The sequence below is a fragment of the Electrophorus electricus genome, chromosome 21 (genome assembly GCF_013358815.1).
Source record: "Electrophorus electricus isolate fEleEle1 chromosome 21, fEleEle1.pri, whole genome shotgun sequence".
NCBI lineage: Eukaryota > Metazoa > Chordata > Actinopteri > Gymnotiformes > Gymnotidae > Electrophorus > Electrophorus electricus.
Genome location: NC_049555.1, coordinates 10737767 through 10763835, shown reverse-complemented (window position 1 = coordinate 10763835; position 26069 = coordinate 10737767). Strand labels below are relative to the sequence as shown.

Sequence of the window (26069 nt, the reverse complement as noted above, 5' to 3'; positions counted from 1 at the left end):
AAAGATAATATATTAAATGTTGAAACAGAGATATCCTTTTTGAATTTAACGCCAACTGCATGGATGCTACATTTTCCAGGCTAAAGAGAGGGGCACTATACAGCTTGTTATGAGTACACGGTTCAAAAGCAAGTATCGGTGAGGGTATGGGACTGCCTTAGTGCACATGGCATGGGTGACTTGCACATCTGTGAAGGCACCATTAATGCTGAACAATATATACAGGTTTTGGAGCAACATGCTGCAGTCCAGATGGAATCGATTCAAAATGGGAATATACTTTTCAATAACAACATCATCATTTCTCAGTTTCAACATTTGATATGTTGTATTGGTACTATTTTCAATTAAATATAGATTTGGGGAAAATGATAGAAAAGGGAAAAATCTAAATTCTGTGTGATTATATTGTACATAATCCTTTTTTCCTGAGGTACTGGATACTTACAATAACAGCACTATAATGTATCATATAGAATAGAGGTCTCTATGCATCAACCACAAAGCAGTCACAAACGTTTGCTTCTGACACACAGTCCTAAGAGTTTAGTCAGCATTCAGTCCTCATATGAGGGATTTACGCTCCTGCAGATAGCAACAGTTGGATGTTTTAGGATATACCTTCAACTTTTTAAACAACTTCAACATACAAAAAATAACCAGTAATTATTGTCCGGTAAAATGTTCACGCATGTTCAAGTCTTCAAGTTGAAGACAATAGTGGCAAAAAGTCGGAGACAAATCTCACCTCCTCATTTCTCAGTTTAGTCCAGTTGCCGAACATGTAGGAGTATTTGCCCGGATACCCCACGAACTTGCCTTTGAAGAAGGCGACATAGAAGCAGGAAGAGTAGTAGTTGACAAACTGAAACATGAACATCTTCATGGTCAGCTTGTTCTCATACTCCAAATGGGTCTTGGGGATTTCTGTGAGCCAAATCAAACAGAGAGGACGCAAAACAATAAAGGAGTCACTAACTGCATCAACTAAAACCTCTAAATGATGACGCGTTCACACAAACGACGAGACGCAACTCAAACTGTGTGGCACATCTTGCCTGAACATACAAAGCTTTGCTGTTATGAGTAAATATTCCCTCTCAACAACTGAAGGAAATAACTTTTTAGATTTTACTCAGTTTTGCATACTCCTGAAATTTCTTAGTATGTGTGTTCATTTTCTTTTAGCACCAATATCTAGACAAAGCCAAAAATATACATAAACAAACTAAATAACAAAAACAAATTGTCATGGCACGGCCCCGTCCTCCTGGACGCCTCCCTGTGTGTGTGTTTGTGTGTGTGTGTGTGTGTGTGTGTGTGTGTGTGTGCGCGCATGCATGCATGGCCACACCCCTCCCGTGTATCACACCTGTTCCTCATTTTACGATGATACCTTGTGTATATATAAAGTCCTCTTGTTGTTTGTTCTTTGTCGGTGTTTGACCCCATGTAAGATGTGCATCAGCTGCTTTGCTGTGCGACTGCCAGTTACGTGCTCAGTAGTGTTCGTGTTCGACATTCTTCATGTTTTGTTTTTAGTGTGTTTTAATAAACGTCTGTGCATCCTGCCTCGCCTCCCACATAAACAAACAAAATGCTCTAAAAACAATGTATAGTTTCTTGCAGCAGTGATGTAAAGCACGGTAAAGGACAACATTATTAAATCATTTCGATCAACATTAAGATGACAGCTCAGCTTTACCATACCCATATCGGTGATCCAGATGGCAACGTACTCATAGAAGAAGTTGAGGACGAGGATGATGGCAAAGTTGATGCAGGACGCCGTGATGGAGGTGGCTAGCTGGGGCGTGATCAGCGGGCCCAGCAGCTGGATCTTGCTGGTGGGGCTGTCCTTCATTAAGCTGGCAATAGCGGCATACACAGCTAACCTGTACACTATCACCCCTATGACACAGGCCACAATCATGCACGTCTTAGGAACCGAGAGAGAGAAAGAGAGAGAAAGTAAGACTATGGTTAGTGAAGAGGCTTTCTTTATTCTTTATTTTTGAGATTTTATTTTAAGGTTTTGGTGCTGTTGGGACGCATCTGTATTGCTTTAGTACTGGATGAATGAGTGACTCACCCAGAACAGAACTGTGGCTCCAGACACGCAAAAGCGTGCACACTTGCTGGTAAGAGGCAGGTATGGCTCCATTTCCTGTTAGCAATCAGAGTGTGAGTGACATTTACACAAGCACCACATACTTACTGGATAGTCTCTGTGCAGCTAATACCGCAGGCATTTAGAACAGATCATCCTTAACTCTGAGCTGCAAGCAAGCCCGGCAGGTGCTTGCGTTTGGCACTTTAAAACATTACTGCGCTGCTTGCGAGCGTGCACACGATGGGTGACATGGTGAAAAGGGGTCACAGTGTAGCGTGGCACCTGCGTGATGCGGTTGCGTCGGCGGCCGGTGCACTTCAGCTCAAATTCGGGCCTGATCTGCAGCTGCTGTTGCTCCTCCTCAAAGTCCACCAGGTCCCACTCATACTCCAGCCTGGCCTGCCTTCTCTTCCACAGCTCCAGGAACATGGTGACTGTGAAAGAGAGAGAGAGAGAGAGAGAGAGATGGAGAGAGGGAAGAGTGAGTCGAAGGGGTGTGCAGAGAAAGGGAGTGAGAGTGGGACATTTCACATTATAATAAATGAAGCTGGGTAATGAAACACACCCATAAAGCACATCAATAACCAACAGTAATAAAAACTATTTGATTGCCTATTGTCACTGAACAAATGCAGTTTGTGTAAATTAACTTCTTGTGCCCACTGTAATTATTGGGAGAAGGGTGTTCCAAAGCCTGTAATTAACATTTCCATCATCCATCATTTGACAGATTACAAAGCCACATTGCAATGCTACACTTTAAAATTAAGCAAATTAATTTAACTGACCCAAAAGAACAAAACAATCTGATAAATGTTTATTAAATTAGGCTTGCTTCTTCCAACTCATTTATAAACTTTTTCAATGTGAGTTTATCATTCATAAACTTGCTCACCCTCTAAGGATGAGGTTATTAGCCATCTGGTATTCACATTGTGCTACAATGCAATTCCACCAGCAGGTGGCACTATTGGCACTGATTTTCAGTGCTATGAGGACACACACTCACCCCAGATTCCCATGAACATGGCAAAGAACACAGTTCCTTCATTGTCAAACATATGGGATTGCTGGAAAATGAAAAGAGAAACACTGCAAGACATGTCACCAAAATGCAGTAACATTCAAGAGAATATGGTCAGCCATACTGAAGCAAAACACAAAACACAAAACGCCATTCAAAAGGCTAGAGTGGTTACTGAGACAGGAAAGGATGTGTTCCAGGTTAATAGCTGTGCTGGTCACTGATGTCTTTACTTGGCCTTCCAACTACAGGAGCAAGGCCTATATGTCATATTTAAATGCCCCAGCAACTGGCACCGAATGAACTTCAACAAATATTCAGTCTCTCAGAGACTACCTGCCTGACTGCACTATACTCGCTGTAAAGTTTCTTGGAAGAGGGATAACGCGGTGGGTTTTTTTTTTTTTTTCAGGGAGTTGTTCCGGGCCGTTCAGTTCAAGTGAAGAGAAATCTGAATGCTTCAGCAAACCAACACATTTTGGACAATGCTTCCATCTTTGTGGGAACAGTTTGAGGAGGGCCATTTTCTGTTCCAGCATAACTGTGCCCCAGTGCACAAAGCAAGGTACATACATGCATGGTTTGGTGCAGAGGAACTTGACTGGCCCAGACAGAGCCCTGACCTCAACCCCATCAGACACCTTTGGGATGAACTAGAATGGAGATTGTGAGCCAGAACCTCTCAACCAACATTAGCGTCTGACCTCACAAATACTCCCCTGGATGACTGGGCAAAAATTCCCCCACAGACCCACTCCAAAATCTCATAGACAGCAATACAGAAGAGTGGACGCTGTTCTAACTGCAAAAGGAGGGGCCAACTCCACATTAATGTTTATAGATTTAAAATGGGACATCCTAAACGCTGTCCTAATATGTTTGTCCATGTAGTGCACATATAGACCAATGTCCAAAAGCCAGGGTACTGACCGGGCATGAACAAATAAACGGGCTAACTCACCAAGGATGACAGACAGGATGAGTTAAGCTTCCAGTAGGAGCACTTCTTATCACACAGAGGACACATGATAATCTTCCCACCAATATCAGGGTCACAGATCTCCTTACTAAGACAGAGTATGCGTTATGCTGTTTTTAGGTCATTTGGGTAGATATATCTTTTCCAACTTCTAAACTTTGAATTAAATTAAGGTAGGGAAGCAGGATCTTAATTACCTATGCAAAACATCAGTAATGTATAACTCCATGCTTACACTTAATATAGACCTGCTAATCAAATCCACTAAAGGCAATGAATGTGATTTATAGAACGTAGGTGTTTTTTGTTCTCAGCCCAGGAGGCCGAGGACAAATGAGCAGAATTACACGAACCTCGTCATGTTATTACCAAAGGTGAGCAGACCGTAGACAAAGCAGATGACTCCCACAATAGCTGAGAGGAACAGCATTTCTGTGTAGAAGCCCAGCCAAGCAAAATAAATGCCAATCTTCTCACCATAGTATTTCCTGTTGAAGACATAACAGGAAATGCATGACATTGCGTCAATACTATACGATGCAAGGCCTGAATTGCAGCAACCTGCTTTGTGGCACCATGCAACTATGTGCACACCGGCACACTCAGGGGTTGGACAAAATGGAAAATGGGAAAAGCTCCTAACAGTACATAAAGATCAAGGGCTGTGAGCTGCAGGGACACCGTTTACATTCAGAACCGCTTCAGTCCATTTTACTGCCATTACAGGATCAGTACTCTATAGCGGACCACTAGACAACAGTGTGAAATGGACCCTCTGCTATTCTTCATGAAGCAAAAGCCTCTGGTGTTGTGAGGAATAAAAGGAGAAGGGAAATGTAATGTGTGCTTTGTGCTACAGAACTTTCCAGCAAAGCTCAATGACTAGATCTTGTGACTAAGGAATCCATGGGGAGGCATCTGGTGTGATTTCCATATTCATGAAGAACTTGTTAATGAATTTGATATGCAGTATGGGGGGCATCATCATCCCGGAATGCAAGGTGAGTGTTTGCACCATAGCGTGCACCTGGTTATTCTCCCATAAACAACCACTGGTTTCCCCACAGTAGACTATATACAATTCAGTTTTGTGAAGCTCAGGACATTTTTTGCTGCGGCTCGGTAACTAGGGCACTGATTCAGTTCTGTTGTCATTTTGGAGGTTGTAGTTTTATCGGGTTCAGCAACTCTCAAGTGCCCATATCCGATTCTTTTTCCCCCCATGACAATTGTGTAATACAGATGCACCTGTAATTCTGGCTCCAACCCACAGGCATCATACTGGTTTGAAAATCCTAATCAAAGTTCCCACTGGCCCAGCTGACACAAACGTTCCTTCTTTTACAGCTAACACATATTACTCATTGGCATTCAAACAGCTGGGAAGCTCCCTTTGCTGCTTTTTTGTCTATAGTGAGTCTTAAGACACCTATGAATGTGTTAAAATCTAACTAACGGGGCAGTGTTAATTTGCTTTAAAAAGCAAAGCGGTTCCATGGTAAATTCTTTCCAGCTATTAGCTGTATTAATAGCATTTCCATGTGTTTGAACCTCTCATCATTCAAAACCTCTTAGCCATCTCATAAAAAAAAAAGAAAATGTTTTGGAGAGAAAAAAAGGGGGGAAATGTTTCATTTTATTGAAATGTTAACCTGCAATAATATTTTTCTTCATTATTTTATATTTACGTCATATAATATTTTCACAAATATACACACAGCTTATAATGTCTTAGGTGGCTCAAGAGTCAAGTCCATTGGATTGCATGAGAGAGCCTCCCACCTGATAAGGTTGAGTGGTTGCTCCTTGTAGAAGGAGAGGAAGCGTGCCCAGTGCTTGTAGAGGTGGTACCTCTCACTCTCACATTCTTTTGCCTCCTTCCAATAGCTACACTGTGGAGTGAAACAAGAATGTGCAGTGTTCATTAACACGTGCGCGCACACACACACAGACACACACACCACCCACACACACACACACACACACACACACACACACACACACACACACACACACGAGTCTGCCGCGAACAGAACAGCAGGGGCTGTCCTCCTGGTGTGAAGGGCGCTCGTACATCGTGAAGCGGGTAGGCCGAGGTGTAGGTGCCATTGTTCAGCAGCCGCTTGATCCCGGTCTTGTCCTTCTCTTTACGGTCCTCCTTGTAGTACGGGCAGCGGGTGAGAATGTAATAGACCTGCCAGAGTGATGCAAAGCAAACAACAATCTAGCTACCATCACTAGGCCTTGCTCAGCTGAGACAGGAGCCATTATTCTACTGTTTGCCTCCAGGATTTCCCACTCTGTGGAAGACAGATTAATTTCATTTAAAAGCTCCCAAGTACTAGAACAGTGCTTTGGAGAATTTGTAGGTATGCCAGCTCCCAGTGTTATTAAATATAAATAAGACATCTGTTATTTAGTAATGCTATTTCATTAATGTACTTTATAATGCAAACTTTAATATTTTATATGTAAAGCACTTTGACAGTTTGGACTTTGAAATGAAAAGTACTTTATACATACAGAAAATGATTATTATGATTATTAATCATTTGACTGGGAAGAGCACATTCCTCCCAGTGCAGTCCCGACACCCACCCACGATGCACCGAGCCTACGAGTAACTGTATCTGCAGGTCGGCCTTGGGGTGCGTGCACGCTGACTCACGATCCTGTTGCGGGTGGAGGGGGGGAAGAAGGTCTCCTGGTTGCCGATGAGGAAGAAGTCGACCTTGCTTTTGTCGAAGGGCGCGGTGAAGTAGTTAGGCTCGGGCTTCATGATGTGCGGGGGCAGGCGGAACGGGCAGGTGAGCCACGCCAGAGGGACGTCCCGGCCCTTGGGGATGTCGTCGGCCTTGAAGGGCACTTTGATCTTCAGCACATCGGCGTACGTTGCCAGCACTTCCCACGGCGCATGGATCTTCAGGTAGTAGGTCTTGCCATCATCCGACTCCTTCAGGCCCAGCGGCCGGGAGAGGGAAGCAGTCAGGCAGAAAGAGGGAAAAAGGAGTCACCTGATTAATAACATAACGGATGACCACAACATAACTGTAAAGCATGATCAAGAGTTCATATGATACATGAATGTTCAAAACATAATAATTGCACACAATATAAACATATGAATATCAGTAAGGAAAAAAAACCAACAACTAATAATGAGTGTTCGTCAGAGCTACGATTCTATGCATTTGAGATCAGAAAAGTCTCTAAAAGTGTCTGGGCATAGCAAGTGGACCGTTTGCTAATTGTTCTATAGGGGGCATCTGTGTATTTTAGTTCAGAATCTCACCCATTTATCCTGAGTCTCCAGCATCAGACCAGCCTTCTGGAGGTTGGCTTCGAATTCTCTTCTCCTCTCCTGCAGTGAATATGCGACAAAATACATGCATACACAAGCACACATGTATACCCAATTATATAGTATTAAACTTTTAAGGTCTGATTCCACTGACCCTAATCATTCAAAAAAATATTTATAACACACACTCCAGTACACGCATGCATGCGCACAGACGCACGGATACACACATTGTTAAGGCTGTCCTTCAGTGGCATAGAGGCCTAAACAACAAAACATAAAACAAACTTCCGACTTTTGGTGACTGTCATTTTACATTCTTTCCCTTTATATGAATCCATGTAGCCACTCGGTTTCTTTAAGGTTAATATCATTACTAAACATTCTTGGGGTTTGTTCCAAGCAGAGGCGCAGCTGATACCACATGATCATAATTCAGCATCAGTCTTAAAATAACTGATCAGTTGGTGCTGCTTGCTAATAATGAAAACATGCGGTCATGTTGGCCCATTGTGGACAAGTATGCCTCCTCCTGCTCCATGTTGTATAGAGCCCTTGGGAGGAACATAAATGTTCCGATACTCTGTTCCTGGAGCAGGTAATGTAATAACATGAAAGCAGCTCAGCCAGCAGCAGCAGGGGCGTGACAGTGTTGTACATCAAAAGAAACCAGAGCTGCAAGTTTGTGGACACAAACAAGTCCCACAACCGGGCTAGCAGACTCTTCCAGTGAATTAATCTGCCTGAATGTGAGAGGGTACTGAACAGATATCAGCCCACGCATTATGAGAAAATGGAGGGGGGGGGTGTCTCATTTTTGATAAAATAACTACAGAGGTGTTTGAAGAGGTGAGATTCTCTGCATGTGGTGGCTCTGTTGCACACAACTGCTCGGTTTTCCAATGGATCCACTTGGCAGTGGTAGCGCAGTGGTTAAGGTTCTTGATTTGTAATTGGAAGGTTGCTGGTTCAAGCCCCACCACTGCCAAGGTGCCACTGCTGGGCCCCTTAACCCTCAATTGCTCAAGTTGTACTCAGTCATAATTGTAAGTCGCTTTGGATAAAAGCATCAGCTAAATTCTGCAGTGCAGAAGCCCATGATGGCTGGAGTGGAAACAACCCAGAGGTCTTGCTGTTCAGATGGCATAATCACCATTTGTCATGTGACAAGTGCCTGCAGTTTCTCAACCCCCACACACCATGGATCAGCATCAATGCAACCTATAAACTGCAGATGCAGGGGTGTGCTTGTATGACCACATGCAAATATGATCACATAGGATATGTTTCAGTGGGTGTTGTCACACTGTTTTCCACCACTGCATCAGGAACATACCGCCTTCTTGTCTCCATCTTTGTCATCAATGTAGGACAGGACAAAATCAATGCGACGCTCACCATCGCTGAAATACACGGAGTCCTTATTATGCCCCAGCTTATGAATCTAAAAGAGGAAAAAAGAGCAAGGTTAAAGTTGAAAATACACAAACATACACACAGATTGGTCCATTATATAAAATATGACATCATGTGAAGTTCTCAACCACACACACACAATCATCAAAACTGTCACATAGCAATGCCATTATATTGCCCAACCCTGGTCGGTACATAAAAATTAAAAGTATGCCCAGTGTCAGTACTATCAATGTAACTTACCTTAAATGCACCACACTGGATTTGAGATCTCCATCCATTTCACATTTAACACAGATAATGACCTGATTCTACACTTTTAATTTACCAGTAAATAAACAAAGAACCAGATGTAGTCTAAACTTGTTTTTGTTTTTTCCTAGACAAGAGACCTGCATCGGCCCTGGTTTCAGTGAGACATAATAATGTTGATTATTAATATCAACCACGAGTGACTTAATGAACAGAGCAGTTTTAGTAGAGTGTAATACTCTGCAGTAATGTGATTGTCCATATAACATAACATTGTGTGTTTATGAGCCAATAATGTCTTTTTTTCTTCTCTTCACACCAGCATTCAAAAAGACACCATTAACAGCTGACCATACACATGGTTATGTTAGATAAACCACTGTAACATAGTGCTGAATCCTCAGTTGTACATTATGCTTTTTATACCTGAAACCACAAAACCATACTGAACTTTTCACTGTGTTGCTGTAGCTATTACACAATCCTTCTCCTGTGTTATTCCTAAACTTCCCAATAAGAAGGAAACACAGCCAACAAGCACTCCCCGCTGTGTCACCAGCCAAGTAACCAAGTCCCTGGAAAACCAAGCAAACAGGAACAGGACTACAGAGTTAAAGTTCCATGTTGCTAATAAACACAGAACACAAGAGGCAGGTGGGTAGGCAAATCTGCTGTAACCCAGATTCAAATTAATCCTGGTGTGTCTGCACAGGTCTTCAGTGGAGGTTGGTTTTCATACAACACTCCACAAACAGCTGTGATGCTGCATGCTGAATTTTCATAAATGTGTGCAACCACAGTTAGCCTGCAATGTTCAACATTGCTGACCCTGGTAATCTAGTGTGGGAGTGTCTAAGAGTATGTCTATGAGTGTTTCCTGGGGAGGGAGTGTCTATGGGTGAGCTGCGATGGGTGTTCCTAACCCCAAGGAATCAAGCGCCCATATGGCCAGCCAATGAAAACTTTGATGATGATGATGAAGAAGAAGAACACTGTTAAACCTATTTCTTAAGCATTCATAGGTTTTTGTAATTTTATCGTTGGTCATCAAAAATGGCCATTTTGAAGTTGTGGGTGTGTTTGTTGCCCACTGATTTAGTGATTATCCAGTTCCAGGATAGCTGATTTGCGGCTAGTCACTGGAGTTGGCTTATGGGGTAAAAATAATTTTGATAGTTAGGTAAATCTATTAAGTAGGTAGTTTGTTGAAAACAGACACACTCGACCCCAGTACAGACACCCTCGACCCTAGTTCATGCACCCTCAAGCCCAGTGCATGCTCTTCCTAGTGTCGAGGCAAGCATATCTACCAACACTGAGAAAAGTGTGTCAGGTTGTCAGATACAGCAAACCTCCGTCCTGCACAAAATCCAAACACAACATCCTCCAGCTCAGTCGTGTCCACTGCTCACTTAAATATAGACAGCCCATCAAAGCCAATTTTAAATATGTATCCAAAGCACCCATTTAACCTAGCCACTGGGGGTGTATGTATCAGTGCACCCAAGCCTGGGTAAACAGGGAGGGTTGCGCCAGGAAGGGCATCCGGTGTAAAAATTGCCAAAAATCAAGTATGTGGACCAAAGTCATGTTTACATGCCGGATCGGTTGAGGCCCAGGTTAACAACGACTGCCACTAGTACTGTTGGACAAAATTGTGCTATGTTCAGTCAAAGGAAGAGACGGGGAAAAATGTCTTATAGAAGAGACAGAGACAGAAGGGTAAGTAGTTGGAAGTAAGAAAAAGGAAAGCTGAACGTGGGTACCTATGACTGGTGAAGGGAGAGAGCTAGTAGATATAATGGAGAGGCTGACATGTTGTGTATTCAAGAGACGTGGAAGGGGAGTAAGGCTAGGAGCATTGGAGGTGGGTTTAAACTGTTCTACTGATGTAAACTGATGTAGATGGGAGGAGAAATGGAGTGGTGGTAATCTTGAAAGAGTACGAAAGAATGTAGTAGAGGTGAAAAGAGTGTCTTATAGCACTAATGGAGTGCTGATGAATGTCAACAGTGCATATGCTCCACAGGTGGGTTGGGGAATAGAGGAGAAAGAATATTTCTAGAGAGTTAGAGGAAATGATGGTGAGGGTACCCAAAGAAGAGTGTTGTAATTGGAGCTGACCTGGGCATGTTGGTGAAGGAAACAGAGGTGATGAGGAGGTGTTTGGTAGATAGTGTTAAGGACAGGAATAAGAAAAAGGAAGAACACAGGGTGACATAAGAGCAGAGGAAGGTGTACACAGGTGGACTATATCCTTTGCAGGAGACGCAGCCTGAAATAAATTAGAGACTGTAAGGTGGTGGTAGGGGAGAGTAGTTAGACAGCATCGGATAGTGAACTGTAGGATGTCTATGGCGTTGAAGAGAAGGAAGAGAGTGAGGGCAGAACCAAGGATCACATGGTGGATGTTAAAAGAAGACGACTATGGTATGAAATTCAGGGAAGAGGAGAAACGGCCAATGGGTGGGTAGTGAGGGGGTGCTAGAGAACTGGGCAACAACCCTAAAAAGTGGTGAGAGAATCAGCTAGGAAGGTACTTGGCGTGACGTCTGGACAGAGGAAGGAAGAGGCTGGCTAATAAAAACTGGGATCTCCCAAGAGATGAGGAGAGTAGACAAAGAGATGCAACGTAAGGCAAAGATGTATGGCAAGCTGTATGAGAAGCTGGACACTAAGGAAGGTGAAAAGGACATGTACTGATTGGCTAGATGGAGGAAGAAATGGGAAGGATACACAGCAGGTTAGAATGATAAAGGATGCAGAGGAGAAGATACTAACAGATAAGAAGAGTGTGGAAGAAGGTGAAAAGAGGGGTTGATGAATGCAGAAAATAAGAGCGAGGACAGGACAGGGCAAGATGGAGACAAATGATCAGCTGTGGCAACCCCCAACAAGAACAGCCAAACAAAGAAGAAGATCCAAAGCACCCATTTGGACAAACTGTGTGATGCTTGTGTGTAGGCTGGTGCCAGTGTTGACTAGAATATTCTGTCTTGCATGATGCCTGCTTTTGCTTTGCCTTCACAAATTTGGTGTTTCCAACTCTGAATGAGGGGACATATTCACAAAATGTAGATACAATATTTAGCATTGGTTTCCCTAAACATATCTCTAGAATGCCTCACGTTCGACGTTTACATGGCAGGAATATCAGCATTGCTCAAATACAGTTGAAAGTATCGTGGAGCTACTGGGTCAAACCCAGATACGAAAGAACATGTAGCATGTTAAAAGCATAGGACAAGGCATTCAGTTTCTCACTGTAAATGAGCTAGCTCTCCATGGGAACTGTCAGGGGGACACGGATGTGGCAGATCCTTTAATCAGACTGACTCCCCTGAAGTTTGCAATAAAAGTGATGGCACCAAGAATAGCAGTAACATTGAGAACTTGTCAATAATAAGATATGTCTGCTACTCGATCTCAGAAGAACATTTAATGGGCTTGATTGATCTGAGTCAGCTTGGTGCTGAATATGAAGCAAATATGAATATGATGCTGAATATGAACCAAATTCACTCTCATCTCTGTGACCTGGAACACAATCCTCCCAATTTAGTGCCTTAGTGTTATGCATTCAGTGATGAACGGTGGTGTGTAGACTGCTCCAACAAAACGCAGGCAAGGACATTCTGTAAGTGCACTGCTACAACTACCAACTCCACCTGGCAGTGGTATGTGCGATGCAATCAGATCCTCTTGCAAAGAAGTGGTTCATGGAATGCATTCTGCCACAGGTGTTTGCTGCACGGAGGTGCAATACTCTCAAAAGGTTACTAAAGGCCATTGTTGACAATGAGGAAAGTATCATGAGGTTTTTGTCTGAGGTAGCAGAGGTCGACACTGGTCCCACTGATTGCAGTACAGAGGCATGAGGGCTTCTGACACAGTGAAACAGACAGAACTTCTTTGACATTGGCATACTTCTCCTGCATGTGCATGGTGCATTGAAGCCATCCAGTTCAAATCAGCAGTCACAAACAGTGGAATTATGAACTGCAGGGGAGGTGGTGACCACTTCACTGGGGACACTGAAAGAGATAAGACGTGGCTTGTTCTGAGAGAAGCATTTTTTTCAAATGTGGAAATACTAAGGAGGAGGATTGCCAACTCACGGCTTGACAACAGTATTGTCTGCTGAACTATTGTGCAAGGTCACCCTGATGGCCAAACTAGCACACTAGCAAAGTCCTTGAAAACAGCAATGTTTAGCATTCTTGATAGAGCTACTGTGGAGATGGAGACAAGATTCTCCCAAAGAACTGTTGATTTAATCAGGGTCATACATTCTCCTAGCAAAATCAGCATCTTTTCTTGACAACTCTCTCCAAAGCCACTTCATATGCCTGCAGGACCAGAGAAAAGTAGCTTTGCACAATTAAACTGCTGTGGTGAAAGTAAACATTGCTCAATAAATTGATCGTGTAAATGCAAAAGATCTTCTACGTTGTCCTGCTTTCTCACCCCTCTCCACTAATGCTGCAGGCAAGCAAAAGAGATTTAGTTATTTTGGCACATGAGAAATTACCACAAAAAACGGACATAAATCAGTCAGTTAAACCTAAAGATCAGTTTGCTAACCAAAGAGAGGTTTCTGTAATCAATTTATTTATGCTGGAAACTGGTATTGTCATCATATGTTTTACACACACACACACACACACAAATAAATACATAAATAAATAAATAAGTAAGTAAGTAAGTAAGTAAGTAAGTAAGTAAATAAATAAATAAGTGTGTGTATGGTGTATATCAGTTTAATTTTTCCCCTCTCTCAGAGAAAAGCCCTCAGACCAACCTATAAAAATTGTATGCTGAAATTGTTCGTTTTGCTTCTTCCCTCAAAGTTCACATATGCCCTTGTTTACATACCCTATTTAAGAGCAGCAAGATTTTTATTGTTGCTCAACCAAATAATCCAAATGCCCACCCAAAGCTGATGTAAAAAATAACATACACTACTGGCCAATCAGATTTCTGCAAACATTTGCCAGGCTTTGATTGGCCAACCCACACAAAACACAAATGGTGCATGCAGGAATACATTCTCTAAGACATGTTGAAGTTCATCCCATTTTAGAAGTGTGGATGCTACACATCAAATCAAGTATTGCGGGTGGAGACCTTCCACACAGAATTGCATAAAACTATTAGGGGTTATCAGATATTGACAAAATATATAACATGGCATTCTGAGGAGGCATACTACATTTGGTGGGAATCGGCCAATGGGGAGAACAACAATTGTCATTTAGGTGTAAACAAGGTAAAACTAAAATATCTGTTGTTTTGCTTGAAATAGATGAAGATAATGGTGCTAATGCAGGTTACATCATAATCAGTGCAGGCTATTAGAGTAGCACAGCAAATTTCTTAGCTTTTTATACCATTAGCAGAAACTCAATCAGCAGATGTTCTTATTAGATGCATAACGAAGTGCTAGTTTGTAAATGTTAAACATGTTAACTTTTATTTAAAACCTGAAGTTACAAACTCTTTTCACCAGACTTCCACAAATCTAAACTCCAAATATTCTTAACATACCAAAATGTTTTATTTTTATTTTTTTTACAATGCCTAGTTAAGAGTAAACCATATACACCTACTCTTTCACTCACTTAGTCCAGTCACAACTTCACACACTTCAAAACATTAGTTTAAATCCCTCTACTAAATCTACTTAATATAAGTCAATATGATTTATTTAGGTTAATGAAATTTAATGCCTTACTATAAATCTAGACTTGCTGGGATGTGTGACATCTGAGGAAGAGCGTGAATAACTATTAGATGTAGCTGTGCAGTCATACTGGCATAGTTAGTACAGGCCTTTGTAAAAACAAACAAAACAAAAAAAACCTCTTCTGTTTATTCTACAGCAGTATGCCAAGCATCGTCTCTACGCGCATAACAATCATTATAACACTGTACATGAACCAGACCTCAGAAAGTTACCAGCTTTCCGCATTACATGCAAAGCACCAGTTTGCGCATTTTAAAAGCCTTGACTTATCGTTAACATGTTGCTAACTATTGTTTACCAACCCTGCACAAATTTGTCCTCCAGATATTTCGAAAATTGACACTGCTTAGCTCAATCTACACCACACTTCAAGCAGCCCGCTTGTTCACAACAACTTGCTGAAGCCCTATACAAAGTCTATAGTCTATACAAAGTCTATAGTCTATAGTCTATACAAAGTCTATAGTCTATACAAAGTCTATAGTCTATAGTCTATACAAAGTCTATAGTCTATACAAAGTCTATAGTCTGATCAGTATGAATTAGGACTTTACCGTCAGTGCAATCGTTTTGTTTTTTCGTTCCAGTCCACTCGCATGTCATTAATGCATATGGATGGGATACATACTCTGCACACCACGCATATGCATTATTATAATGCATTGCTAACTGTAAAACAAAAAAACATTACAAATTTTGTTGCTCAATGTTATTACTACTAATACTAATTACTACTAATACATCAGAGCAGTGTTTGCAGATGCAAAGTATTGACCATGGGTCATTTTATGACTGCATTGATCAAAAGGAGCCCTTGTTCTGAACCCAAATCCTTCTGTGGCACGACTGCTCAGTAACTGTAGGAAGCACACTGACCGTCATAACATTTCTGTAAGCAATAATCAGGGATTTTTGTACAAATGGCAGATTCTCACAATCTGAACTCTACGAAAATGATAGAACTGCTATAATATTAAGTAACTGTAGTAATAAGTATTAACAGTTCATAATGTAATTATAACGTTTACGCTTAATAAAAAGAAGCTTAAGTGCTCCGCTTAAGTTTCAGTTTAAAATTATCTCCATTTTTTTCCCAATATTTATTTTATTTTAAAAAATATTTATTTTTATCTTAGTATTCTTCTAAAAAGCTAAAAATGGACAAGAGTAGGCATAATATCTGAAATGCACTGAAATAAACAGAAGTGAGCAACGGCCAAAGAAATAAAAGAAGAATGAACTATAGAACCTCATCGATTTTTACTGCTTGGCGAGGTTGCAGCCAGAGGCAGCGTTTCCTCATAATCATACTTTTAAAAGGAGCCATCATGTTCTGACAAGGGAGGCACCAGAGCAGCAATCACTATACAAATCATTTGACCGATGTGAGTAAACAAGCGTACACAAACAAAATAAACTGGCTAATAGATATGTATGCTTAAATATGCCTACATAAGCGGGCCCAAAATAAAAAGCCATCAGGAATAAGGTGTTTAAGCCATTAGAGAAGAGCGCTTCTACAGGCCTGCACACGTACACAAAGACCTTCAGCCAGATACAAATGTACAGCGCACAGACAGACAGACAGCGCACCAGCAAAAGAGATATTTCCATTAAATTTCCTCAAAGGAGAAAGCAATTTGCTGATTTTAGCTCTTTCCAGCTCATAACCCTTACAACAGTATATGAGCAAATTTGTCAGTTTACTGAACTGACTCCAAAAAATGTGAAAGGTTTATTCTAAAAATAAGATAGAATCAGCTTTGCATTTACTGGATACAATTGTTTTATACAAGTCCGAAAACTTCAGTTGTGAAGAGAATAATAATGATGTGGTAACAAAATACAGTCACCTTCTTCTTATTATTAATACAACATACAATATATTCATATTAATATAAATTACAATCTGAGATTATATACAGAATGATGCAAAGTAATAAAAACACACATCAACCTATGATATTGGTGCAACCAAAATTTAAATAATAACTAAAATGTTTTAAAATCTAGCTTCTAATTTTTACTGAGCGATTCAACCTGGTACACAAGCCTTGTGTAATTACGAAATGCAACACAATCATGTAAATCCAAAGACTAATTCAAAATGAAATATTCGAGTCTAAACGCACACAGGGCCTACAGTCTTCATGCCACTCACTCACCTGTTGTGTAAACATGAATTCAATTTGCATACCTCAATATGAGCTGGCATGTTGCCTGTAAACAGTCCTAAGCTGGTATGTTAAAGCAAGCATTCTTGCGGCCACATTAGCAGCACCGAAAGCCCGACGCCCACGCCACAGATAAGAGCTTAGCTGGCTACCTCCACTTGATGGAGTACCGAGTTACAGCCAGAGGGACAGACCTTCATACGCTGCTTATCCTGCAACCAACTAAGCATTTTAATACTTCTCGTATTAAATTAGGAATTGTACAGTTTATTTTTAAGACGATGCAGAATAGAGAATGCAGCTGCCTCTCCTATCATGGCAGTTATTTTTAGCTTCATCCAGTTTCAACCAGTAATTCACAGCAACTTGCCACTTGTGGGTTTGCCCAACATAGCTCTTTTGCCCTGTCTCCTGAAGCCTGTGCACTTTGAAAATCAATCTTGTAGGTCTAAACAACAAATTTGTTGACACAGAAATTCCAAAAATTTGGAAAATCAGTCTGCTCCTTTTATCTACTTATGTATTTGTCTTATAAAATCATTTATAATAAATTTCAGGCAAATTCGTCTGAATAACACCAGCAGCAATACAGAACTAGAATACAGCAGTACACTGGCAGCAACCTAAATATGCCTATCTTAATGGAGGCTCTCATTACACAAAGAGCTTACCCCACAGAGCCCTGGCTATGAGCAATCACAGACAGTATTGCCAGGCTCCAGACAGCACCATTTGTGTGTGTGTGTGCTTCTATATACGTATACTCGGGACACGCATTCTCAAAGGAAATGCCTCCAAACCCTACCTCTTCACACAGAATTAAATGGAAATTAAATTCATAATTTCAAAATTCTAATTCTTTTATCGGCTCCTCAATAAACCAGGAGGTTGAAGATAACTGATGACAGGAACATTGGGTCAAATGTTGGATGTGCTTGAAGTGGACTGTTGTGAGTCATCTTGCTTGGAAAGAAATGCTGATGATAAATGTACTGCGCAGTGGTAAGGCGAGAGGCATTTCAGAGCAGCTAACCTAATCTAGCCTGCCAGCAGACATGCAGGGATAACTTAATCCAGAAACCAAGGCCAGAAATCCCCATGAAATTTCAATGAATCAGACATAGGAGGATGGGCTCTGTGAACTGTGTATGGCGTGGCCATGTAAAATAAGGAACCACTGTCCATCCACACCCCACAAACTCACAACTGAAGCCAAGAGGGCCGTTAACAACAAGAAGCTGTGGAAACTTCCAACCTAGAGAAAATACTTAAAGGAACAAAACGTGGGCACATATGTGAGGGGTGTCACAGGATAATGAATGACGGGGGCCAGATTCGTCCAGAGCCGACTCTTTTGCAATAATAAAAGCCACCAGGAAGATGCTGACTTGAAGTCAGTAATTCGCCACATACTGAAAATTTGATTTTTACATTTTTGCTCGTTTCAAAGCTTGTGAGAAGTGTGTGAATGAAGTGGGGAGTGTTTCGCTTACCTCCTGGAGGCCAGGGAGTGACGTTCCTCTGTCTGAGGCAGAGAGAAGGATGCCATTGTTATCTGTGAGGAACACAACCAGTTAGAGACTTGGCAAAGCATGTGCAGAGCAAACTTTATCGCAAGATGGATGAGCCATCATTCAGTACGCTCCGACACCTCAGATGATCTTAACACTACAACACTGTTGGTGCAATGTGTTAAAAACGTGTCAGAATCCCTCATTATACATATTTTAGATGGTTAACAACAGAGCACTGATGCTCACGCAGTCAGTGGGCATAACAATCCTTAAAAATGACAGTCTCTCCCCCGCAGACGGTATCACAAGCCTTGCACACTAAGATAAAAAGGTGCAGCACTGAATCATTCAAATACATCCTAAACACATTTCCTGCTAAATGTTAAAGTACAGAAAAGAACCAACAGATGCAACAAGTTTTAGGTTCTAAAAGTCAAATGTCAAATACAAAGTCTCTGAAGAGTCACAGGAATACACTTTTTCAGCTGCAAAGGAAATGAGGAAAAGACCAGGCTAAATTCACCTCGTGTCTGTCTTACTATCGGTCTGTTCTCTTAGATTAAATTTGAGCACAGTCTGAGAAGATTTGTAACATCTTAGCTTGTAGGGTACAAGATTTGTGGGAACACAAAAGAAGGGGATGCAACGTGTATGGTTAAATCTCAATAATGCTGTCTAAACTGCATAGTCACCTCAAATTTGTTAAGAATCTTTTTAGGAGACTTCCTGTCCACAATTGATTTTTTTTTGCCAAATTTCTTAGAAATAAAAAAGCAAAAGAAATAAATAACAGCCTGTTGGCACACATTCTACTATCTTGTTAAAAAGAAACCTTCAACACCCAGGCTTTTTAAAAAAATAAAACAACTCATTCCTTCTTGTTTTCAACATTGTCCCACAAACACAGCACACATGAGTAACCGCCTGGCTCATCACTGACTGATGATGGCGGAAGGCATTGGAGTGTACTTCCTGTGAAGAGGGGTGGTGGCCTAGGCTGTGCGGGCTGCCAAACACACACACACACACACAAAGACAAAACCCCGTCTCACAGATAAGCACAGCCTGAAGATCAGGAAACTCAAACACACACACACACACACACACACACACACACACACACTATGAATGCTGTAAATGCAAGTAAGAAAACACTGTTTCAAACTGTACAATGGGCATTTAGTATGTAAAGTAGCCTACACACACCAACACGCCAGGTGTGAAGTGCTGTATGTCAATGACCACACTACTGAGTGGGTCCTCAGACCTAGGCGGCAGAGCGGCGTGGGTGGGAGTAGGGGAGAGATGTTCCACGTCAGCCGTCCAAGGGCAGCTGGTTCTGTGTGCTGTGGGGGGAAAAAGCCACAGAGACAGACTGCGGGGTAAAGCTCGGGCTGTCCCTGTCCCAGCTACCCCTCGCCCCGACAGCAGGACAAGCAGCACTCTGGCAGACTCAGGAGACATCTCACAAACGCACAAATCAGGCCTGGGCAAACGACAAGCCAGCACGGCACACAAGCGCATGATTACCACTGGACGCCAGAGGCTGAGGTGAAGTAGTGGGGTCCACACTGAAAACAAGAAGGCAACGAGACAAAATTAGGCAAGGCATGAAAGGGAAAAAAAAAAAAAAGACGACGACATTACTCGTCAAGCACGAAACGCCAAACGGATTTGCAAAACGGAGCCCTGAACAAAACAGACATGAATAGAAGTGATTAAAGCAAACAGATGGAGAAATTAAAAGAGGAGAAAGAAGGCGGATAAACAGCCTTCTCGCTGGGCAGACAAGAGCGTGAAAGGGCGTGGAGCCAAGCGGCAGATGGACAGACTGATGGCACACGGAGGCACGCTCTGTCCATACCTGCCAGGAGAGTCTTCCTGTAGCCAGTCAGCACTGCAAAACCATCTGAACCAGGGAGATGTCATGAGACAGAGAGGAAGGGTGAAAGAAAAGGGAAAAAAATTGAACATATTGGTCGAATCCTAAATAGCAAAATAGCAATGAAACACAATGTTAAAAATAGACAGGAAAGGAAGCCGATTATGCTAATAGGTCTTGCAATTTTTCCCATGAGTCCTGGGTAGATTCCAGTTTAAAGAGCAAGTACTGGAGGACAGTCAACAGGTTTGGAGAGCTCTTGTCTAAAGTAATAGGTTTGTCCTGGTCACTGTAACGGTACTGCAGGTGCTGCGTGCAGCCAACACAGAGCTGATTACACATGACACTGGCACTCGTGTTCTGGGTGAAAACAAAGCTTTTCAATTCATGAACATTTGGTGCTCTTGAGCGTCAGCAACTTGGGTTTAAAGACGGATGCCTGAGAGTTCAAATCCCTGTGATGTTTCAGTCAAACCTGAGCAGCTGTGTTCTTTAGGAGTTAGAGAATCCCCTTTCAATGTCCCAGGCTAAAAAAGGATTCTATCTGCCATTAATAATAGTGCCACAAACTGAGCAATTTCTTTTGAAAATGGTTTCGCTTGGTTTTGAAATTACGCGATATCCCTCCCCCAAGACAAACACAGTTTCAGGGTGATATAACAGAATAACATTGCACAGCACTCTCGATATAGGACCCAATGCCACCAGATATGTCAGTCAAGGACGCAATCAACAACTAGGAACTGAAAATAGAATGCACCCTTAATACAAGCCAATGACAACACTCAAAACCACCAGATCACTGTACTTCCCCACTTTGGGCAAGTGTTTGTTAACAAGATTATTCAATCATACACAAGACTTTAAAAAAATGTTTTATTTTGCTTTTTTTTTTATTTTAGTTTTTTTACATTTTTATCAGACAGACACAATGACTCCCCATGGGACCCTATTTAACAAAGACAGGAAGACTGGAAAAAACAAAGTTTAAACAGGCGCTGAACCAAAGCCATTGGCAAGCCACTCATGTTTACACAGATGTCATATTTTCCAGCCTGTAATATTAGAACTTGACGAATGCACATGATTGTTGGATGGTTATTCTCTTTAGAATAGAAAAGTATATTAGCATTCTGAAACCCTAATGATTAAAAATGTGCAGCTGTCCAACAAGGACATTAACGCGCTCTCTCTCGCTTACAATTTCTTTAACCAACTTCTCTATCAAATTGCTCCAGGTAAATGCTCTTGAAAACTTCTATATATAAGGTAACCTTGGTTAGTGGCAGGCAGAGCATCTTCATAGTCTGCAAGACCGACAGAAGTAAATCTTTGAGAGAACATCCAGTTGTGCTCCTATGGATTTCTGGATTTCTGCGCAATGTTATCACTGGTCAGGGCCCAGGAAAGAGTTGCACTCATGTCCACGGCTGCTAGGTCCCAATAGGAATGCCTGGTCCCCCTTACTGTTATCGGTCCTGGTGGCAGTCCCATTAAGCAATCTTCACGCGTTTTCACTCACACAGGTGAACACATGCCTTTCAGTGTCTTTCGTACTAGCCTGAACTTGTTTGTTTGCCATGACAGAATTTCACAAATGCCACAGCAGAAGAGACCCCTGCGAACATACAGCAGTAAACCTTCAGTGATACCAAACCCATGAGCTCAAAGGCTTCGGGCTTTTATGCTTTGTCTCGTACAGATCTTCAGACCATCTGCGTAACCATAGAAAGGTGAATTCCTTATCCTTATGCTAGAAACAACATATAAATGTGGTTAATGTGAGGGGAACTTCAAAAATTATTACTGACAATTTTAACTTTTCTTCTCTCCTTTATCCGTCATACGGATAAAGTGCAAAACAGAAACGTTAGGTAGGTAGTGAGCCTTATTACCAGAGTAACTCACACTCACTCTCTCTCCTGAGATGATGTAGAACAACCTCAAAGCCTTTCGCTATAGTAAGAAAATATAAACATAAAAATATTGCAACATTCTCTTTCTTTTAAGATATCAATTGGATATTTTAATGACTTACTGTTAACCTGGTAATATATATTATTTTCAGAATTTCATCAAAAGAATTACAATATACAATCATATAACATTCATAGACTTATAACCCATTGCACCTCCCTCCAAAACCAAACCTTTATTTGTAATTTTGATTACAAGAACAGAAAAGAACCAGGTTGCAAGTGCATAAAAAAATAAATAAATAAATAATATATATATATATATATATATATATATATATATATATATATATATATATATATATATATAAAATAATTTAAGAGTAAAAAACCCAAGACAGATTACTAGAAACACTTTACACTTCATCCTTTAATAATACACAATCATCTTACTACTGAGTCCTGAAGTACACTGATGGCTACAGAATTACTATTCACCATTATGACATGTTGTCCACACTTCGAACATAAAAGCAAGGCTACTAAGAGGGTGAGGACCACTGAGATAACTGTATCTAGAGAGAGAAAAGATCCTGTGAATCTAGTAGCGGTTCATAAATGTCCGTTTTGTCTTTTTGACAGCGCGTCCCATACGGCCTAGCCTGATAAGAGCAGCAGCCAAGAGCATGATAAGCAGGGGAAACTGGTGAAACAAAACAGCCACTTCATTTAACAGCGGAAGTTAAACCAATGTCCTGCAGGCCAACAGACTGGTGTGTAGAGTTTTATTTACTGCCACCAGTTTTATTGGGGGGGGGGGGGGGGTCCTGTGTAAACATTTCTAAATCAGCACACCAACCCACCTGTGAAAGGGGAAGGGTGAGTCTTAGGCAAACTCACATTCACAAAATCAACAGATTTGGTGTCCAATATCAAGCACTCTGGAAAGTAAATTCCCACTGCTACGTTAAAATGTATCATTTGTTTAAAAGAGAACTGATAAAGTTATTGAGCATGCACGTCCCGTTATTGGTGTTCCGGGAGTAGTTTATACTCATTTCTCTCTTTGTTTATATCATTTATATATAGAACAGCAACATTCCAGTACCATGCTAGGATGTGTACATATAATACTGCTAACCTTATCATACCTTTACTGACCTCTCCTTGTGCACAGGGCCACTGCCCAAACTCTTGCCACAAAAGCTGGAAGAATATAACTGTCTAAAATGTCCATGTATGCTGTAGTGTTAACATTATTGTTCACTGGAATTAAGGGGCCTAGACCAAATGCCAAAAACACTGGCCCAGACCATCATCTCTCCTCCATTAAACATTACTTTTAGAACCAAGCATTTGCAGATGTTTTTTCCCCCCATGGAGACAACCAAGCACTACTGTAAGTTGCTCTGGAGCAACAGCATCTGCTAAATGCTGCAAAGGCCAATATTAATTCCAGAAGGCTATGTTCTCCTGACATCCCACAATCCTAGATTTGTCCATCAGATAAACGCCTGCTAGTGCAGTGGGATGCGTCACTCCAGAGAATATGCTTCCACTGCTGCAGAGTCCAGGGTTGGGTACTTGACACCACTGCAGCTCAGGCCTGGCTTTGTGAATAATGATTTTCTGCCCTGATGTTGCTTCTAGAGGTAGTCTGGAACTCTAGTGAAGGAGAGGAGAGTTGTACGAGCTATTTGATTCAGTAACCCTGATCTGTGAGACAGTAAAGTTCACTGCTTCATGGCTGAGCTGCTGTTACCCGGTTGCTGTTAGAAGCTTACATTTCACAATAATAGCATTTACAGTTGATCGCGAGATCTAGCAGGGCAGAAACGGACATGCCGCAAAGGAGGTATCCTATGACAGTGTCGCAATTAAAGTCACTGAACTGTTCAGTATGACCCAGTCTACTGCCAGTGTATTTCTATTGAGATTACATGGCGTTGTGCTTAATTGATACAGCTGTTTGCAATGGTTGTGACAAACACCTGAACTGAATAATTGGGAGGGGTGTTTACACACAGTTGATATATAAGAGTTTCAAGATTAAATGCAGTACGTCTTAGGCATTTCCATGAACAAAGACCTCCTTCCTTCATTTATAATTTAAACACATATTACTCATACATTACTTATGACGTAAGCTAAAAATAAATTATGTAATTTTTGAGAGCGAGTGCCTAAAGGGGAAAAAACACTGGGCACTGGGTTGAAATATTTACTGAACATTCAAGAAACCCTAAGGATAATTCCCATAAAAAAGTTTCAAGGAAATTGGAATTATCCTTCTTTGTAACATAGACACTCAATATATCTTAATGTGGGTTTTTCTTTTCCAAAGCCAATTTTTAGAATGACCAGTTTTTTATGCAGTTCCAAATACCTTCTAGATATGACAGAAATATAATAACAATATAACTTTACACAGAAACAACATGAAAGTTAAAAACTAGTGGCGTGATTATTTTTTGAAGGCTAAATATTCTGTTTGGGAACAAATATTTTAATTAATTTGACTACTGTAAAACAGCAAATAAAATTACATCAATACACATTGCAAATTGTCTTTAGGGACACTAGGATGTTGAGTACAAATTTCAATCCAATCAAGTGAAAAACATGCAATTGGTGAGGCTTAGAATACACATATAAAAGAAGGAAATTTAGCTCAAAGGGCCAAATTGCAAAAATTCCTAATTGTAAAAATGATTTGGAGTAGAGCTATAGGGTTTCTGAATGGGCAGCAAAGTGGCTTGATGGTTAGCATGTTTGCCTCTCAGCACTAGGGTCTTGGGTTAGAGTCCCTATCTGGGTGGAGTGTCCATGTTCTCCCAGTGTGTGTGTGTGGGTTTCCTCTGGGGTCTCTGGTTTCCTCCCATGGTCCAAAAACATTTAGGTTAGGTTGACTGGATATTCTAAATTGTCCAGTATGAATGTGACCTGTGTGCAGGTATGTCCAGTGATGGATGCTGCTCTGTCCTGGTCTTAACCTCCTCCCCTTCCCTGGCACAGTCCCCCAGGGGGCTGACGTTTCCGACAGAGAGTACGCCGTGTGCAAAGTAGCTGCCGCTTCTCATAGGTGTGGAAAAGCTGACAACTGTCTGTAAAGTGTCCTTGAGTCTGAGAAAGGTTCTATACAAATGTAACTAATAATAATAATTTAACAGAAGCTGTCACATGATTGTTTTCAAGGAAATCCATGACGTGAATTGTCATCAACAATGCATGGTCACCCGTTCCTACCTTGTGCATAAGTACATGGATTTGCTTGGGCGCTGCACATTCATGCATTTTCCAACAGTTCCTACACATGCCCTCAAGATTAATGGCTAGAAGAAGCTGTGACTAAAAACATCAGCAACAGGCACAGTACCAGGACTCTGGAAAAGAGCATCAAAACTAACCCGAGAACACAGACTAAAGGACAAATATTTGAGTACTTCGACAATGTTGATTAGGTATTGTTCCCATACAACATGTAGACTGGACAAAATGGTTTCATTTCCACAGTAAAACTTATGTACTTGAAGCAGTGAAATGAAAAGCTGACAGAGCTTCTGCCTCACATGTGCCATCATTCTTCCTCTTTGTTGCTGATCAGGGCATTTCCTAAACACTCTCTTAAAGAGCCTTATTCATCACACAACAAAAGCAGTGTTACATCAGGGGAACTGTGCAGGTCTAAGTAACACACACCCCCAAACCTGCAAACTCCCACACACAAATAAACAAACAAACATCCATGTGTT

At 41.3% G+C, this 26069-nt stretch overlaps 1 protein-coding gene across 5 annotated transcripts in view; it reads right to left on the bottom strand.

The window, feature by feature from the left end:
* ano5b (anoctamin 5b) overlaps positions 1-26069 on the bottom strand; it is a 33042-nt gene that overhangs the window by 4913 nt on the left and 2060 nt on the right. Inside the window, exons 2-15 of one of the 5 annotated variants that reach the window (XM_027017690.2) lie at positions 20384-20428; positions 18499-18560; positions 8754-8861; positions 7409-7477; positions 6785-7069; positions 6191-6310; positions 5899-6008; positions 4470-4604; positions 4099-4204; positions 3123-3183; positions 2396-2547; positions 2093-2167; positions 1711-1939; positions 749-927 (exon numbers count right to left, since the gene is read on the bottom strand). In XM_027017690.2, coding sequence (XP_026873491.2) covers positions 749-927; positions 1711-1939; positions 2093-2167; positions 2396-2547; positions 3123-3183; positions 4099-4204; positions 4470-4604; positions 5899-6008; positions 6191-6310; positions 6785-7069; positions 7409-7477; positions 8754-8861; positions 18499-18560; positions 20384-20428 — 1736 coding nt within the window. Of the gene's footprint in view, positions 1-748; positions 928-1710; positions 1940-2092; positions 2168-2395; positions 2548-3122; positions 3184-4098; positions 4205-4469; positions 4605-5898; positions 6009-6190; positions 6311-6784; positions 7070-7408; positions 7478-8753; positions 8862-13012; positions 13084-16996; positions 17119-18498; positions 18561-20383; positions 20429-26069 lie in introns of those variants that run through there. The other 4 variants (XM_027017686.2, XM_027017688.2, XM_027017687.2 and 1 more) reach the window with 4 other exon arrangements.